This window comes from Eurytemora carolleeae, unplaced genomic scaffold, assembly GCF_000591075.1.
Source record: "Eurytemora carolleeae unplaced genomic scaffold, Eaff_2.0 scaffold49, whole genome shotgun sequence".
NCBI lineage: Eukaryota > Metazoa > Arthropoda > Copepoda > Calanoida > Temoridae > Eurytemora > Eurytemora carolleeae.
In genome coordinates, this window is record NW_019396071.1 from 395580 (window position 1) to 413671 (window position 18092).

Consider the following 18092-nt stretch of genomic DNA (forward strand, 5'->3'; position numbering starts at 1 on the left):
CATAAGCATGCAAAATACACTATAGATAGTACTACAATTAGGGTTTTTAACTTTTTAGCAAAATCATTGTGTTCACTTAATGAATATGAAGATAATTTGGGAAAATTAAAATTTATTAAATTTCTTTTTTAATTAATATATCATAAATTATGCTAAACTTTACATTACAAGGGTAAAAAAAGGTGTCCTTTTCTATTTCGTTTTATTAGTGAAAGAATGCTGTTTTTGGAATTTGCAACTGAACTGTTTTCAAAAAAGTTGTGGGAACTCTTGTATTGTACAGTGAAACCCTTAATAACGAATACATCGAAAGAATTCATCAAATGTCGTATTCTTCACTTTCCGATAATGGAATGTTGCAGATATTTAGAACTCTTTGAAACTGTTCCCGCATATTCATGGCTATTTATTTATTTTCGCAAATACTGAAATATACGTAATGTAGTATAAAACTCATTGAAAAATTGTCAAGACGACATTTAATAAATTCTTCCGATGTATTCGTTATTAAGGGTTTCACTGTAGATCTTTTGTTACTCTGCATTTTTAAGTATTCTTACCCAGTCAGGGGTTGAAGGGAGCTATGATCACTGATCAGGAAAGGAATTGCTAAAATGAAGAAATGGAAAGGCATAGATAAGGAATGGATATCAAGATCAAGCTATCGGGATATCGAGATCAAGCTATCGGGATTATATTTCAGTTGCGACAACAGCAAATATTATAATCTTCAGAGCGACATTTACTCAGTCAAAAAGAGCGACCAAAGACGACGTTCATTCCAGTTTTCTGGTTCTTACTGTAAAGTAAATATTTGTTTAATTTAAGGATAGTAGAGTGCTAGACTGTTGGTAGCGCAAACATTTCTAAAAATACCCCAACATTAAATTATCAAAATAAGATTTTAGAGAGCTCCTTCTAACAGTGTCCAAAATATTAAGTACAATTTTAGCCAAGAAATCGTGGCTTATTTACAATTTCACAATTTCGGAGATTCTTTGGACATTTTGGATTTCCGGGATAGAGTTGTGTTATTACATTTTTTTAATCGATCATTTTTTTAGCTCCCAACTTCATCGGTCCTTTCTTCGCCGATCTTTTTGCTTCAATGGCTTTCTGCCTTTCTGCCTTCTTGTCCTCGTTTTTCTTTCTCTCATCTTCACGACGGATTTCTAAACATGACAATAGACATACTTTTTAAAGGTAAATTGTAGAATTTAAAGTGTTGTAAGAAGGTTGCAAATAGCCACGGATATTTGATATCAGAATTGCATCTTTCTTTTTGTGGCTTTGTAATCAAGTGCAGGTGAGGGGAATGATTTATTGAACAATTAAGGGGAAAAATTTAAAAATTAATGTTAACAGATTTTTTATCCTTCTTCATCCCTACTTAGTATTTACCCAAAAATTTATTTATTTTTCCCAAAGAATTGATTAATTTTTACCAAATTCAGTAAAAAAAAACCTATAGAAAAACCTAACTTTAGGGGANTTACCAGAAAATATAGATCATTGTAATCAGTTAACAACGCCTTTATGTTTTTGATTTACCTGAATTCGTATTGGGTACATAATCATTGGATAGACTACTTGAAATGTATAATCTCTTTATTTACATGAGAATGGATCTTGAGATCGACTAGCGTAATGTATAACCTCTTTATTTACCTGATAATGGATCATGAGATCGACTAGCGTAATGTATAATCCCTTAATTTACCTGAGAATGGATCATGAGATCGACTTGTGTAATGTTTAATCCCTTTACTTACCTGAGAATGGATCATGAGATCGACTAGTGTAATGTTTAATCCCTTTATTTACCTGACAATGGATCATGGGATCGACGAGTGTAATGTATAATCCCTTTATTTACCTGATAATGGATTATGGGATCGACGAGTGTAATGTATAATCCCTTTATTTACCTGAGAATGGATCATGGGATCGACTAGTGTAATGTATAATCTCTTTATTTACCTGAGAATGGATCATGAGATCGACTAGTGTAATGTATAATCCCTTTATTTACCTGAGAATGGATCATGGGATCGACTAGTGTAATGTTTAATCCATTAATTTACCTCAGAATGGATCACAGGATCGACAAGTTGTAATGTTTAATCCCCTTTATTCACATGAGAATGGATCATGGGATCGACAAGTTGTAATGTTTAATCCCCTTTATTTACCTAAGAATGGATAAAGGGATCGACTAGTTGTGATGTTTAATGCCTTTATTCACCTAAGAATGGATCAAGGGAACGACTTAGTTTAAGTATAATCCCTTTATTTACCTGTAAATGGATCATGGAATCGACTTGTGTGCTGTATAAGATCCCATTTAATTACCTGAGAATGGATCATGGGATCGACTGGTTGTATTAGTTTCAAAGTTTCCCCAATCACTGCTGAAATTATCCGTAGCAGCAGTCTTCTTGGCTCCAGCAACCTAGAGACAAACAAATTAATTTGCAAGTTACGGGACGTCAATGACCTACTCCCAAATTGATGTAAATAAACAACTTGCCAGTTAAATAATCATGAAATTGTCCTACTGATCAAAACTATAGCTTAACTTATGAAAGTTACTGACATAAAGCTTTGTAGTATGCATGTCAATTACATACAGAACTATCAAATGAATGTCAATGACCCCCATCCTACCACAGAATGAATGTCACCTTCCTAACCTACCTCCAGCCAAACCAAGAGAATGTCAATGACCAGGACGTCAATGGCATACTCCCAAATTAATGTAAATAAACAACCTGAACATTAACTCAATTATGTCATTGACCTACTGATCTAACCTCTAGCTTAACTAATGAAAGTCAATTACATAAGGCTTTGTCGTATGCATGTCAATGACCTTCCTCCAGCTTTTAACAAATGAATATCCATAACCTACGTCATACACCGGCTCAGCTTTATGAATGTCATTGCCCTACCTTTGTCGCTTAAGAATGAAAGTCACCTCCCTCCCATACATTAATGTCAATAACCTATCTTTATCTTAACAAAAAATAATGTCAATGACCTACCTTTAGCTTTACAAAAATAATGTCAATTACCTACCTTTAGCTAAAACAAAATAATGTCTATGACCTGACCTACCTCCAGTTAGAACAAAAGAATATCAATGACCTTCAGATAAACCAAGAATGGCAATGACCTCCCTTCAGCTAAACCAAAAGAATGTCAATGACCTACCATTAACTTTAAAAAAGAATGTGGATGACCTACCTCCAGTTCTCCCCAATCTCCGTCATCCTCCCATCCATCCTCTCCTCCTCCGTCCTTCTCATCAACTTCCCAACCTTTCCCAGCATCACCTTGTCAAAAAAGATAAGTTGCAATACAAAAAATGATTTTAGATGATTTGGGGGAAAACAACAGAAATAAGATTTCAAAATACAACTTTTTATCATTCTTTTTGATAATTTTGACCCAAAATTTCATAGATTTCCTCCTGAAAACCATTTATTTTCCCCTATTCAGCGAATAAAATTTTTTTAAAAAACCAAAAGAAGAATTTCAAGGGAGGGGGGGGGGCGGAAGAAAAATGATTTTTCAAGAAAATCTACACCCCTGATGGATGCAGATCAAGATCCTGGTGAAATAAATGAATCCGGGTCCTAACCACTTCTATACCTTTATCTGTATCATTCCATTCGTCAATATTCCATCCCTCCTCTTGTTTTCCAGAACTTTCTGTACTTACTGTCTTTCGATCTGAACCTAAAATAAAATATAGAATACACAATCACAAAGCACAAAAGTAAATGATCCTTTATTGATGAATTTTAACGGGTAAGAAATGAGGATTTTTTAAATTAAGAATCTGTAAGAAAACTGCTTGTATTGCATAGATTCAATTTCCGCCCTGAACTCGATTCCCCCCAGTGATTTTTGAAATGGTTTACCTGTGGTGACCTTAGCTGGTGTAAGAACTGGGGCTTCAGGCTGAGGTGTTCCTTCCTTACTCCCACCGCCACTACTGCCGCCAGGACCGGAAGCAGCGCCAGGATTCGGTGCAATGCTAGATTTATCATTTAAATTATTAACAATGTTTTGTATTTCTTTCTTGAATAATGCTCCAGGGGTTATTAAGAATTGGGGTGATTTTTGATGATTTGGGGGGGGGGGGTCAAAAATGGGACATCGAAGGACAAGTTTTTTCGTTCTTTTTTAAACTTTTAACCCCAAAATTAGTAAAAATTTGGCGCGCTCCGCAAACATAAATAACTTATGGGGAAAAATTATTTTCAAAGGGGGTGAGTGGAATGAGTTTTTGAGAAATTACACAACCCTGGAATGTTCTAGAAGTCAAGTAGTCCAAATCATAAATATCAGTGTTAGTTTCTCAGGTCAAATTCTGGTAAGGTCGGATTTGGGCTTAATACTGGCGTAAATCATGAGTTTTACCTGGATTTGTAGAATTTGGCTGTAACTGCCCCAACCGCCCAGTTGGCCCAGCCGGCTGCTGCAGCTGCAACAGGACTAGTCGACCCAACCTGGACATTAGGAGAGTAAGTTCATAATTCAAAAAAGTCTGGCAGCAATGGTCGGTTTTTAAATGCTAGATTTATGTTGCCGGTTTTCAAATTTGGGTTACAGAGAACAAACTGGTTACAAAAGTTTGTTTGTATTAGTCAGGTTATAATTGTCAGTTTTCAACGCTCAGAAGTTTTCACAAGTTGGGTACAGAATCCGATTTAAAAACTTTTGATTGCCAATATTCTGCAAGTGTAACGCTGAAATATTTCTTATAAAAAAATCTATCTTCACCTCTTTCTCCATTTCTTCCTTCAGAGACGGATCTTCGCTCACCTTAAAGACCAAAATTGTCATTTTACAAATAATGAAATCAAAGTTTTGAAAGAAACTAACTGTACAGGTAACTGTAAGTGACCCTTCATTAGTTGTTTTCCTTCTTATTCTCTATTACATGAATCCGCATGTCCCTTTAACAGAGAACCCACAATTGAAAATAATTAATTTTAAGCTAAGGATATCTAAATCATATTTAATTAGGTAAATGGTTTCAGCCTGATGTTTTGAATCAGACAAGCCATATAATATATGGAGGGTCTCTGGAAATAACGTTCACAGTCCCTTTAAGAAATAAAAATAATTTATAAAAAGTTTTTGATCAACCTTCTCTAGTTTGTTGATGAACCCTCTGAGGACCTTGAACCCCTGATCCCGTACACTCTTCTCCGGGTCTATCACAGAACTGCTGATCAGGGGGAGAACACGTCCTCCAGTCTCCTGATTAAGCAATCAATCTATCAATCAATTAATTAACAAATAATAAATCATTCCATCAATCTTAATAATCTGAATGCAATAAAAAAACAGTATTATCTTTTGAAATGCTACGTAGTCAATTAATCAATCATTCAATCAATCAATCAATGCTTAAATAATGGACCCCACCTGTACAGTATAATACTATTGTGTGACAATTGCATTAATGGTCACTATCCTTCAATCAATCAATCAATCAATCAATCAATCAATCAATCAATCAATCCAAGATTGAATGCTATACCTCACCTGTACAGTATAATGCTGTTGTGTGGCTGTAATTACATTAATGGTCCTTATTCTTGACTTAATAAACAAATCAATAAAAGCTTAAATACTAGACCTCACCTGTACAGTATAATACTGTTGTGTGGCCGCTATTGCATTAATGGTCCTTATCCTTGACTTAATAAATCAATTAATCAATGCTTAAATACTAGACTTCACCTGTACAGTATAATACTGTTGTGTGGCCGCTATTGCATTAATCGCCGCTATCCTAGAGGGAGGAAAGGGATCCTTTAAACTTCTACTAAAGCAGGCCAGGAGAACCTGCTGACGTGTCTTAGGATGAAGATATCTAGAATATAAATCAAATTAAAGGTAATTAAACGTAATTATTAAATCAAAAGGACTGTCGACGTAATTTCACGTTACAGACCAGATTCATAACCGTACCCTTTATATTTCAAGTTACAGACCAGATTCATAACCGTACCCTTCATATTTCAAGTTACAGACCAGATTCATAACCGTACCCTTTATATTTCAAGTTACAGACCAGATTCATAACCGTACCCTTCATATTTCAAGTTACAGACCAGATTCATAACCGTACCCTTTATATCTTTAGCAGAGTAACAATGAGGAAGATATGGTCGTTTTTCTGTCCATTTTCTTTCTTGACTGCTGTATGAATTATTTTGAACAAAACCCCGAAGATTAAAGAAAAGTAGGAAATCTCCATGAACAATTTATAAATCATATTTAACAAAACATTTCTGGTTTTTAAGCAAATTTAACTTTTTTTAAGAATGTTGTAGTAATGGTACGTTTGAACAATCTATAAAAACTATATTTTGCTTAATTTAAATGTGAATATTTACCTTGCAATTTTGCCCAGACAAACTACAGTGTTGGTTCTAATTCCGCCCTGTTCATCTCTAAACAAAATATCAAACTTAAAAATTTCATCAATTCTTCAAAAAATAAAGAATGAAGAAAAAAAATAAATAAAAACGAGAGCTATGCCTATATAAATGAACGAAACCAAGTTTTGAGGGGTTTGTTATCCACCTTTGAGAACAATATGATTTTAATTTTATTTCGTACATTTAAATTAAAGTTTAGTTTCCAGTCAAATTAGTAAATAATTAGAACACTAGTTGTTGTCTGATCTTTACTGGATGCGACAATCTTTTTGAACCCAAATACTTGGATGAATTGTTTAAATGTTTAAACGGATTTTTTATTTTCCCATTACCCCAACCCTTGTCTGAATACCATGTATTTTACCGCCTATGATTCCCCTAAGCCTTGGCTGAATACAATGTATTTTACCGCCTATGATTCCATACAATGTATTTTACCGCCTATGATTCCCCTAAGCCTTGGCTGAATACAATGTATTTTACCGCCTATGATTCCACCAACCCCTGGCTAAATACAATGTATTTTACCGCCTATGATTCCACTAAGCTTTGGCTGAATACAATATATTTACCGCCTATGATTACACTAACCCTTTGCTGAATACAATGTATTTTACCGCCTATGATTCCACCAACCCTTGGCTGAATACAATGTATTTTACCGCCTATGATTCCACCAACCCTTGGCTGAATACAATGTATTTTACCGCCTATGATTCAACTAACCCTTTGCTGAATACAATGTATTTTACCGCCTATGATTCCTCCAACAGAGGGAAGTTATGTAACTTAACGTCCCTTTGGACAGTTATGTAAAATAAACCAACGCTCTGTGTAAAGTTTTCGTGAAAAAATTCTAGCATTGTTTTTACAAACTTCGATCAAATTGTGTTCAAACTAATTTGAATCGATTCACGAAAAGTATTTTTCCAAATGACAGTTTCCCAACTTCCCAAGTGACAAATTCCGAAAGGCTATATTCCTAAATGCCACATAAGTTAAGTTTCCCGAAGTTCATGTATAAAAAAGGTTTGGACATTCTCAGGAGCATGCACACTGCGCAAAGGCCGAGAACATTTTAAAAAGTGACTTAAAGGGACTGTAAGCATAATTTCAATTGACTCTTCATGCAACGATGGGAATGTCAGATTCCCATCGGTACCCTTAAAAGCTTTATCTGATAAGTATAAATTATATATCAATGTTTATAATTTAAAAACTAATCATTTTTTATCTGATAAGTATAAATTATATATCAATGTTTATAATTTAAAAACTAATCATTTTTAATTGTGGCTTTTCTACATGATTGACATGCGCATTTCTGCTGTAGAAAGTTATCAGACATTAATGATTTGATAAAAGGTTTCATGGGTACTTTTGTTAATCGGGTATTTTCATCTTTGCAAGAAGGGTCACTTTAAATAACGCTTACAGTCCCTTTATGAAATTGTAGAATCGGGAAATAATTAACGTTTACCTCACAAGTCTAGTGAAGTGCTTCAAGATTACTATTTCATCTAGGTTGCTGTAATTCAGCTTGGGAGCTAAATGGATCTGAACAAAAGAAAACATTGTGACAAAAAACTCTTCAATTGAAGGTTTAAAAATCTATAACTCCCTATAATAAGAATTTTACAAATAAAACACGTGCCGAGAAAATCTGGTTTTCAAATAAAAACAACATTTCTTGATTGTAAGTTATTTTTTCAAAATCTACGAAATTAAGATGAACAACTTATCAATAATGTTACCATTGCTATCACAGTTTTCTCTCGGATAAGAGGTTCAGAATCCAGAAATCCGGATTCTATTTTAGGGAACACCTACAAAACAAAACTCTAAAATAATTACCATGGTTTTTCTTTTTTGACTCTTCATGCAACGATGGGAATGTCAGATTCCCATCGGTACCCTTAAAAGCTTTATCTGATAAGTATAAATTATATATCAATGTTTATAATTATATAGTTTTTAATTGAAAAATTGAACTGATTAATTTGATTTCTGGATTTTTTTATATCGAGGGGAGGAAGGCAAGCCACAACAATGTCTCGTCCAAGCCACATTCACCTCATTTTCTCCTCCGAGCCACTTCGAAATCCTCATCCTTTCCATTTTTTTCTTCTTTGAGGATAAACAAATTTTTAACATTTCCCTCGTTAGAACATAAATAAAATATTGAATTTTTGCAAATCAAAACAATAATGAAAATTTGGCTCGCATGCGAAAATGTTGAGGCTGTCCTTCCTCCCCTCGGATATCCCTGACATCAGAGTAGTTTATATCAGGATAACGGGGTATTTTGATTAAATAATCATTTGCAAAATTTAGGGAAATAACAGAAAGTTTCAAAAAGGAAGAAAAAACTTGCCCCAATTGACATCATATTTTTTATATTTTCCCCAGATCTTCAAAAATCTGCTTTAAAGATATTATACCTGGTCATTCACTATCTTATTATTTAAATGCTCTACAAAAGTTTCTATCTGACTAAGTAGTTTAAACCTAACAACATTTTGTAACAATTTCAGGCTTTTATTTTGTTTTCAAATGATTACCGACAAAATAAGTTTAATATTATATTATGCGTAAGAATAAAGTGTAATAATCAAAATTATTGTTATGATATTAAAAGAAAAACCGTGGAATAATTTTAATTACCAAATTACGTAATTTGCATAGTCTTGGTTTATTTATGCTAAATTGATGAAAAATCTTTCGGAAAAATTAGGATTTTTTCTTACCCTTATTAATCTTTGTAATTTAGTAAATTATAATTGATTTTTTTTGACAAAAGATTTATTTTTGAAGAGTTACAATCCTTGCATTTCTGTCATTAGAAGAGAAGAGTTTTACAAGACATGGGACTACTCTTTCCTGATATTCCTAAACAATTTACAATTATAATTCAAGATCTAAAAACACGTTAAAAGATTTTTTGACATTACCCATAGTCTAGAATTTTGATGGAAACATCTGATATCAAGAACGTATATTGAATACAGAGCCAAGAATAAATGTATTCAAGAATATATCCTGAATACAGAACAAAGAATATATGTTAAATACAGAACCAAGAATAGTTATGTATTCAAGAATATATGTTGAATACAGGACCAAGAATAAATAACCTGTGTATTTAACGATTTCCCAATCTTGAAAACAGGACCAAGAATAAATAACCTGTGTATTTAATGATTTCCCAATCTTGAAAACAGGACCAAGAATAAATAACCTGTGTATTTAATGATTTCCCAATCTTGAAAACAGGACCAAGAATGGCAGATCCAGCATTACTGAACTCAAATGCATTTATCAACTGTGGTAGGATCTTTCCCCTGTATAGTTTAGATCATAAATATCATTACAGAAATACCAAAAAAATGAAAGTTTAATTTGGAAGGAAAATTAAAAGATAGTGACTGTTATTTAAAAAAAACATATTTTAAATAAAAAAGATATGCATTCATACAATGTCTTCCACTTTTTTCATCTGAAGAACCCTGAAAGCGATTCATTCATTCAGATTTCTAAAATGTTTTACTGGAGAAGTATCTAAACCAGCATCGTCCAGTTCAACTAACTCTTTTTCTTCAATTCATAAAATTCCACTCCAGCTTACAGATGTAAAAAGCTGACAAAGAAACAATTTTATCAAATTACCCAAGAATGAATTCGAGAACCAAAACGAGGGTTTCATGCTCATTTAGAGATAATGTGAAGATTTGAAAAATTTAAAGGGAAACCAACATGGAACCGGCCCCAAGGGCCCTGACCGGTTCAGGGCTTATTTATCTACGTTAAAAAGAAATTAATCCTTAGCAATACATGAAATCTAAATTATAGCCTAACAATCTCTTTTCGAATAAAAATAGTTATTTTCTTTTTTAAGAAAAATTGATAGGAGAAAATACGATTAGTATGAAGATTTCATGATCAAATTCCTGGCAACAATATCAGGACAACTATCCAATTGAGCAGCTAGAGAGGAGAAAAATCTATTCTTATCTGCATCTTCCTAAAACAGAAAATTTTTATCTATTTTTAATCTTCCTGACAGAAACAATCTCAAGAACTGACGAGAGTCAACCCAGGCCGAAATATGTTTTCAATAACATCTACTTTTTTTACTCTACAGAGGTTTGGTCCATCACCATCACCGAATTTTAGAAAAATTTGATTACGGGCTTTATCTTCGCTGCGTAAAATCCCCAAGTCATGTTAATGTAGATTAGAAGCCACAATTGTAAATTATCAATTTTTAGATGAAAAAAGAGGAAAATTTATCATTTTTGCTAAAAAGAAGTTTTCGACTTGAAAAACAACATTAAAATGCTAAATCAATTTTATTACTAAATTTTAACATTATTACCTTGAACTGTATTTCCTCCAAGAAGACAAGAACATCGATTAACTCATTTTTGAAATAACCAGGAGACCTTTAAACATAAATAAAATAATGAAAAGGAAATATATTTCATAACTAGCTGATGTGCCCTTGGAATTGTAAAAACATTTTTTTTAAATCGAATTTTCAAAAAATCTATTTTTGAGAAGAAAAAAATCAAAAAATGTCAGTCAATGTAATTTTAATAACATTTTTTTTAATTGAATTTAGAAACAAAAAAAATTATTTTGAGAAGATAAAAATCTAAAATGTTAGTCAATTTGGTCCAGCCGTTTGGCCAGCTATAGCTATCATATATTAAAATAAATATATATATATATATATAATATGAGCCAAGAGCTTTATTATATAGATTATGATTTCAGGGCAAGCATTAACATGAAATTTCACTAATCCCCCCCACCCCATATATGTCTTCAAAGATCATCACATTAAGCACACAGTGGGATTTTTTTTGCTGAACAAAGGAAAATATATACTTTTTGGGCAGTTGCTTACCACCCTAAGAAGAGTACGGACCTCTCTCATAGCTGTCCCAGCTTTACAGTTTGGGGGAGCGCTGCGCTTAGTTGCACACAGGGGAGTAAGGAATGTAATATAAAATAAAACAAGACTCCATCTTCAGCCAGGTGCATCTGATTCCTGTTGAGCTGAAAGAAGAAGTTTAACCCCTGAAGGGTATACAAGCCATGCACAACGATAACAGTTTTTTACTCTACCAGCTATGAGGACTGCACTGCTGGAGAAGATTCCTCTCAATGGAGCTTTAAGGCTTACAACTCACCATTTTTCATAAGGGGTGCAGCTATGGGTTTTCCTTAAAATTTCCCTTAGTCGGAAAGACTATAACACAAAGGACAACAGGGAGCAATCCCTTATACCTTTCCTCCAACAAACTTCCTTATTTCTCTCCTACCTGCTCCACAAGAACATGAGTTAACAATTCAATAAAGAGTTCCGAAAAAAGCAAGACCCTCTCAGCTAGTTCAATTAAATACAAAAATTCAGAAAAAAAGAAATATCATCTAAAAAATAGTTCTTTCTTGTAAAGTGGCAAACAACAAGTATATTCAAAAATATGTTTTTTTTCTAAATTAGCCGAAATTTGATTGAAAGATGTACGAACAAGAAGAAAATGAAGAACAAGAAATTTATAAATCTCAAAATATTTTCATCTGATATCATATAAATAATTAAAAATATTGTAAAACTTAATTAAAATAAATTATTAAAGTTAAAAAACATGTTTTTGAATTACTTTAAAAATCTATGAGAAAAATTATTACANCCCCCCAGTTGGAGAACCCGGACCCAGATGTATATTGTATAATTATATACACAGATTTGATATTATATTGAAGAGAGTAAGTAATCTTCTGAACTAAGGAAGAATAGTTGTTAATGTCAATACTATCTTAAATAAAAAAATGGGATGAATGGTGGTATGAATTTTCAAAACATACATATTCATTTAGTATTATCAAAAGAGGACCTTTTCATCTTCTCTAACAGATCCTTAGGGTTTGGTCGCTTTTTAGGATTTGCTCCAACACATTCCTAAATAAAGGCACGTTATATACATAAATACATAGATATATTCATAACAATAAGGGTAGATCTAAAAAGGGAACCCGACATAAAACCTGCAGACCACCTATGGCGCGGATGAACATTCAGCATAGGGTCCAGAATTGACGATAACAAAATGCAGCTTGTAATAATAAAAAAAAAACAGATGAATAAATTCAAATTCAATAAATAAAAGCTTGTCAAACCTTAAGTAAAAGTTGAACGATCTTACCTTGTATGCTGGACAAAGATCTTTAGGAATATCTCCTAGAGTTCCCAAATTATCCATGGACCGCAGGGGACCATTGAAAACCTCCCAAATCAGGCAACCTGAGTATTACAATATGTTCGTTTGGTCGATCAATCAATCAACCAATCAATCAATAAATCAATTCGCGGATTTATCACTTAATAATCCAGTCATCAATTCAATCACCGAATTATCAATTAATCAAAGTATTACCTAACCTAAAAGAAATCATCAACCAATCTACCAAGCAAAAAAATAACATGATAAGTCAATAAATTAGTCATTTAATCAGCAAGTCTGTCGGCCAATCAATTAACCTGTCAATCAACCGATCAGTCTACCTGTCAATCAACCGATCAGTCAACCAATCAATTAACCTTTCAGTAAACCAAGCAGTCAACCAAGCAATCAACCAAGCAATTGACCAAGCAATCAGCCAAGCAATCAGCCAAGCAATCAACCAAGCAATCAACCAAGCAGTCAACCAAGCAATCAACCAAGTAATCAACCAAGCAATCAACCAAGCAATCAACCAAGCTATCAACCAGTAAATAGATCAACTTTGACAACTAATAATTTCTATACTTCATTCATTCAACCAAGAAATCAACAAACTAAGAAACCCACCTGTCAACCAACCAACAAACCCACCTGCCAACCAACCAACAAACCCACCTGCCAACCAACCAACAAACCCACCTGCCAACCAACCAACCAACCATTCAATCAACCAACGCGCAGTTTACCTAGTCCCCATGTATCTGCTGACCAAGGAGTAGAGAGCTGGCGTTTTGACGGATCTTTCTTCTCCGGAGGATCAAGAGGTATTACCTTTATTGGAGAATCCTGATCCACTGAACTAACATATTCTAAACCAGATATCTTCCAATCTCCGCCATTGTTTACAAACACTGTACGGCACACACATCAATTCAAATTATTAAATTGAATGACAAGTAAATGACTAAGAAAGATAAATATATAATGTAATATACGAAATTTTGCAGCTTTTTTACATCGAAAAAGGAGATATTTGACAGAATAAATAAAATCACCAAAAGGATGAATGAAAAAATGAACTTGTAAGAAAAGGATGAAAGGAAGAATGTATGAATGAAAGGATGAAAATAAGGATGAAAATTATCAATGAATAGGTGGGTGAAAGGAAGGCTAGGATAGATGAATAAAATAGAATGAAATGAAAGTATAAATGAATGATGTCCCTGAGGAAGAATGAATATTGTTGTGCTTCAGTTTAGCATCATTAATCATAAAAGATAAACCTCTCGTCACCTAGATATTAGTTTAAATTAATTTAAAAAACATTAAACACGACATTTGTATTATTATTATCACCAATCAATCAACATATGTACATATGTGAATATATTCACATAATTAGTTGATTTCCAAGCTATATCAAAGACATAAGTTTGCTAAAATGCATGTCTTACAACCCCACAGTTCCACTCTAATATACCTGAAATAGTCCCCAGGCGATATAAAAATTACGTTTAGGTCCCCGGTCCTCTAGACTCTCCAGGCTCTCAATTAGAGGTACAACAGGCTCAGTAGCTAACAGTACAACCTAGATATATATTTAATAAAATATCATCTTTGTTTCAATCATTGCTTAGGATCTTGGTCAAGGACATTTTTTCAGAATTTTCAGATTTTTTTTAACCAAAGATAAATTTTTTGATTTTTCTTACTCTTTTTTGGCTTACTTTTATGCTTCTTGAGGAACCATTTAAAGATAAGGAAGTTTATAATAATCGCGAATAAAACCATTACCGAACATACCTAACATCTTTAGGGGAAAAAAAGAAAATAAACTTTAAGGAGGGATATGTGGGATTATACCCCTGAAATACGTGAACAACCCTAGAAAAAAATCCCATTAAACATCACCTTATCAGATTCTACGCTAGCTATGAATGTCAGGATACAAGGATGCTTCAAGGTTTTTAAACGTTTAACTGCACTCCTAGTTATATAAAAAAAAATAATTAATATAAAAAATTATAAGTATTTATGAAACTTTTAAACCAAAAACCCATAATTTAAATGTGACAAGTTGTTTCCAGCCAATAAGCTTGTATGAGTAGCTAAAGTTAATAGAGACCCAAAAGATTCTAGTACAGTAGATTGCGACGTAGAATTTGTACACTCTCAGAACAGCTGTATTCTGACGTCACAAGTGTCATCTTTTTGTGTTTTTGTGTCCGACACAATTATTAATAATAGTGATAATTTTAGAATAAAGTGCTTTTCTTACAGTGAAATAAGTGCAATTTTATGCGTTCTTTATTTTCTAATTTTACACTTTTTTATTTCATCTTGGAAAACATGTCAACTAATGTGTAAAAAAAAATTTTTTCCTTGTTGTATTTGACACTTGTGACGTTTTGTATAATTGGTTCATTTCTCTGTTGCCACCAATTGTACTTGATAATCTATTTGAGTTGACAGTATTTGTGTGGCACCTTTTAAAGTCTAAAGAACCGTAAAATTCGAGAAAATCGATATATCGATATATTTTATCATATATGTGAAGGTTTTCCTTAACTCTCGTCCTTCATGAATAACATCAATACCTTTTGATGCACTTTTTGTTCGATAATTTTACCACTTTATTCCATTAATTATATTCATAAAAGTTATTTTTGATGAATATTGATTCGGGAAAAAGACCGTTTTTTANTTAGAGGTCATTAGAGGTCATTAAAATTCAATTTGATTTTATTTTAGGAATTTCGATCACTAATTAGGCGTGCACCCAAAAAATTGGAAGATTTGAACCAAAAATGAAGGCAGGCCCCCCCCCCCCTACATCAAATGTGCCAACTCCACCATCCCCTTTCTTTGTATTTGATATTTGTGACGTCGCGTATAATTGGTCCATTTCTCTGTTGCCACCTATTGTACTTGATAATCTATTTGATAGAGACCAGTTTAATGGGGGGAATTGAAAATTTGGATTTGGAAAGTTTTTTACCCCTTTTCTAACAATTTTTATAGTTTGTTCTCCTCTTGTCATTAATTTTCAGAGATAAAATCATGAAAAAATAAATAGCATAGTAGAGGGTGTAATAATTATAATGGGGGGGGGGGGGTGTTCTGATGATCAGTATGTCATTCATAAGGTGTTAGGTATTTTTCCAAGGGCGACTTCCCAAATGTGCAATTTCCTAAGCGGCAACTTCCCATAAGTAAGGCATTGAGGCGCCGCAAACTGCAATATGGGGGGAGGGAGCGGTGCGACTAGAACAGGCTAGGGGGCCGAGCACTGCGGCTAGAAGGGGCCGAGCGCTGTGTCTTTTATAGGCTTGGAAAGTGGCCGCTTGGGAAGTCGCGCATTTGGGAAGTTGCCACTTGTGAAAATACCCTTGGAGAGTTGCCGCTTGGGAAAATACCCTTGGGAAGTTGCCACTTGTGAAAATACCCTTGGAGAGTTGCCGCTTGGGAAAATACCCAACATCATTTATACATCCTCGATATATATATTTACCTGGCGATATCCAACTGAACGTCACTAGCTCCATCCTTGCTATCACAGGAGAATACAGAAACTGATTCACCAGTAGATCTAAATATTTGGTTCAAGGGACGTAATTTCAAGTTGACCCTCCATGTAAAGATGGCAACCCCCGACTTACAACGGTCCTTGAAACCAGTGCTTAGGATCCGGATCCGTTGGATCCGCAAGATGTTGGCTTCCTGGATCCGGATCAGGATCCGCAAAAATATGCAAATCCACTGATCCGGATCCAAGGGGTAAAATATCAACCAAAAACTGCAAAAAAACCTTTTATACTTCTAAAGCCAAAATCTGAACTTTTGAAAAAAAAAAGAGAGATTATAAGAATTTCCTTATTTCTGAATGATTCATCAAGTTTTAGGATAAAAATGTGCCAAAAAAATAAAACAAAAAATTTGAATTTTTTTTCAGTAAATCTCATAGAAATGACCTGGATCCGAATCCGGATTTGGATCCCGATCCATTTTTTCCAGTGCTATTAAACTATTTAAATAAACAAAAACTTTATTATGTAATTCATACTTGGTCAGAAAAATCTTTCAATGGTACAAATGTGAATCGGGCATTGCCATCTTTGAACAGAGGGGCACTTAAAATCACGTTTAAAGTTTCTTAAAGCTTTTGACAGGGAAAGTTTATTTTTAATTTGGAAAAAAAGGATCAATTAGATGTTTCTGTTAAAAATAATAGTCGATATTTAGCATAAATAGTGAAGTGTTTTTTGTACTTACTTGTGTTTCCCATTGTGAAGCTGCCAAACTGTTTTATTAGCAAGCTGAACCTAGATTAAACAATTGTATTAAATTTGCATAGAAATTAAACTTTTTTGACTTAATTAAATTTTGTAAAGAAAATTACCAAAATTATTGATTCTAAGAAAAATTGCAATTTTACCTGGCCAACTTGCTCTTGTATTTCATAAGGAAACTCCTTACTAGGATCCTTACTAAACAGGCCCCACATTTGTTCAGTGGCTTAAATTCTGAAATTTAAATTCTTACGGGTAATTTCCGGGTCTGTCCTAGTGAACGATTTTTGNATGAAGGCAGGGCCCCCCCCCCTACATCAAATGTGCCAACTCCACCATCCCCTTTTGTATGCATGGATATAATTGATCATGTGGCCGCAGCTCCCGGCCCCCTAGTCTGTCCTAGCCGCGGCGCTCAGTTCCGTAGCCAGTCCTAGCCGCAGCGCTCGGCCCCTACCCTGTCCTAGCCGCAGCGCTTGGTCCAAAAATTGTCTTAGCCTATTAAATCCTAACTAAGTGGTAATGTACAAATTTAATAGGCAGGGGGGAGTCCAAAAATCGTATACTAGGACAGACCCAATAATTCTTATTTATTTACCTTAGCCGACGGCTAATTTTATTTACTTCCAATTTATCAAAATACTTACAGATAAGTAATCGAGGATAAATTCTCTTTCTCCCTATTTGAAAACTTTTAAAGATTGCCTGCGTAACACTTTTTGCCTTTAATATTTTAGAGAAACACACTTGTAGTTGTAAATATTTCGATTGCGCGGTTTGAGCGCAAAATTTAAGAAATATCATTAACAAAGACGACACGTCAACACCAAGGTTCTGTATCAATGGGACTAATGACGTTTTGTGGATCATATGGACAATGGACAAATCTTCAAAAAGAAAAAATTCCCTTCCTCCATTCTTAATCATTAATCTTCCCTCTTTAGATGTTAAATCTCATCCCTTTCTTTATTTTATTCCCTTCCCGTCAACTTCATTCCTTAACCAAAATTGACCAAAATTCCCTTCCTAGCTCTTCTTACCTTCTATTCCATTCATTTCTTTCTGTCCAATTTACTTCCCAGCTTGAGCTCCCTATTATGTTTTCTCTC

At 33.8% G+C, this 18092-nt stretch overlaps 1 protein-coding gene across 2 annotated transcripts; it reads right to left on the reverse strand.

The window, feature by feature from the left end:
* Positions 1-613: 613 nt before the first annotated feature.
* LOC111712721 (N-terminal kinase-like protein) lies at positions 614-17729 on the reverse strand. 2 transcript variants are annotated; one of them, XM_023487434.1, is made up of 27 exons: positions 17631-17729; positions 17130-17217; positions 16967-17016; positions 16206-16283; positions 14606-14681; positions 14175-14282; positions 13918-13987; positions 13441-13605; positions 12677-12774; positions 12368-12432; positions 10840-10906; positions 10415-10485; positions 9703-9808; positions 9289-9353; positions 8906-8972; positions 8219-8290; positions 7945-8021; positions 6420-6476; positions 5761-5893; positions 5161-5274; positions 4792-4833; positions 4429-4517; positions 3927-4042; positions 3655-3741; positions 3247-3335; positions 2353-2452; positions 614-1172 (listed from the first exon to the last, which is right to left on the reverse strand). In XM_023487434.1, the coding sequence occupies exons 2-27, from the start codon at positions 17196-17198 to the stop codon at positions 1045-1047; spliced, it is 2259 nt and encodes a 752-aa protein (XP_023343202.1). In that variant the 5' UTR covers positions 17199-17217; positions 17631-17729; the 3' UTR covers positions 614-1044. The 2 variants fall into 2 exon arrangements, with proteins under 2 accessions (XP_023343202.1, XP_023343193.1); XM_023487425.1 differs by having other exon boundaries at positions 9703-9805; positions 10412-10485.
* Positions 17730-18092: the final 363 nt, after the last annotated feature.

Coding starts and splice junctions, on each gene's coding strand:
- LOC111712721 (XM_023487434.1), bottom strand. CDS start 17,198: ATGTGGGGCCTGTTTAGTAAGGATCCTAGTAAGGAGTTTCCTTATGAA. Junction 2,453..3,246: donor GAGATTGGGGAGAACTGGAG/GTAGGTCATCCA, acceptor GTTTGTCTCTAG/GTTGCTGGAGCCAAGAAGAC. Junction 1,173..2,352: donor ATCCCATGATCCATTCTCAG/GTAATTAAATGG, acceptor TGTCATGTTTAG/AAATCCGTCGTGAAGATGAG.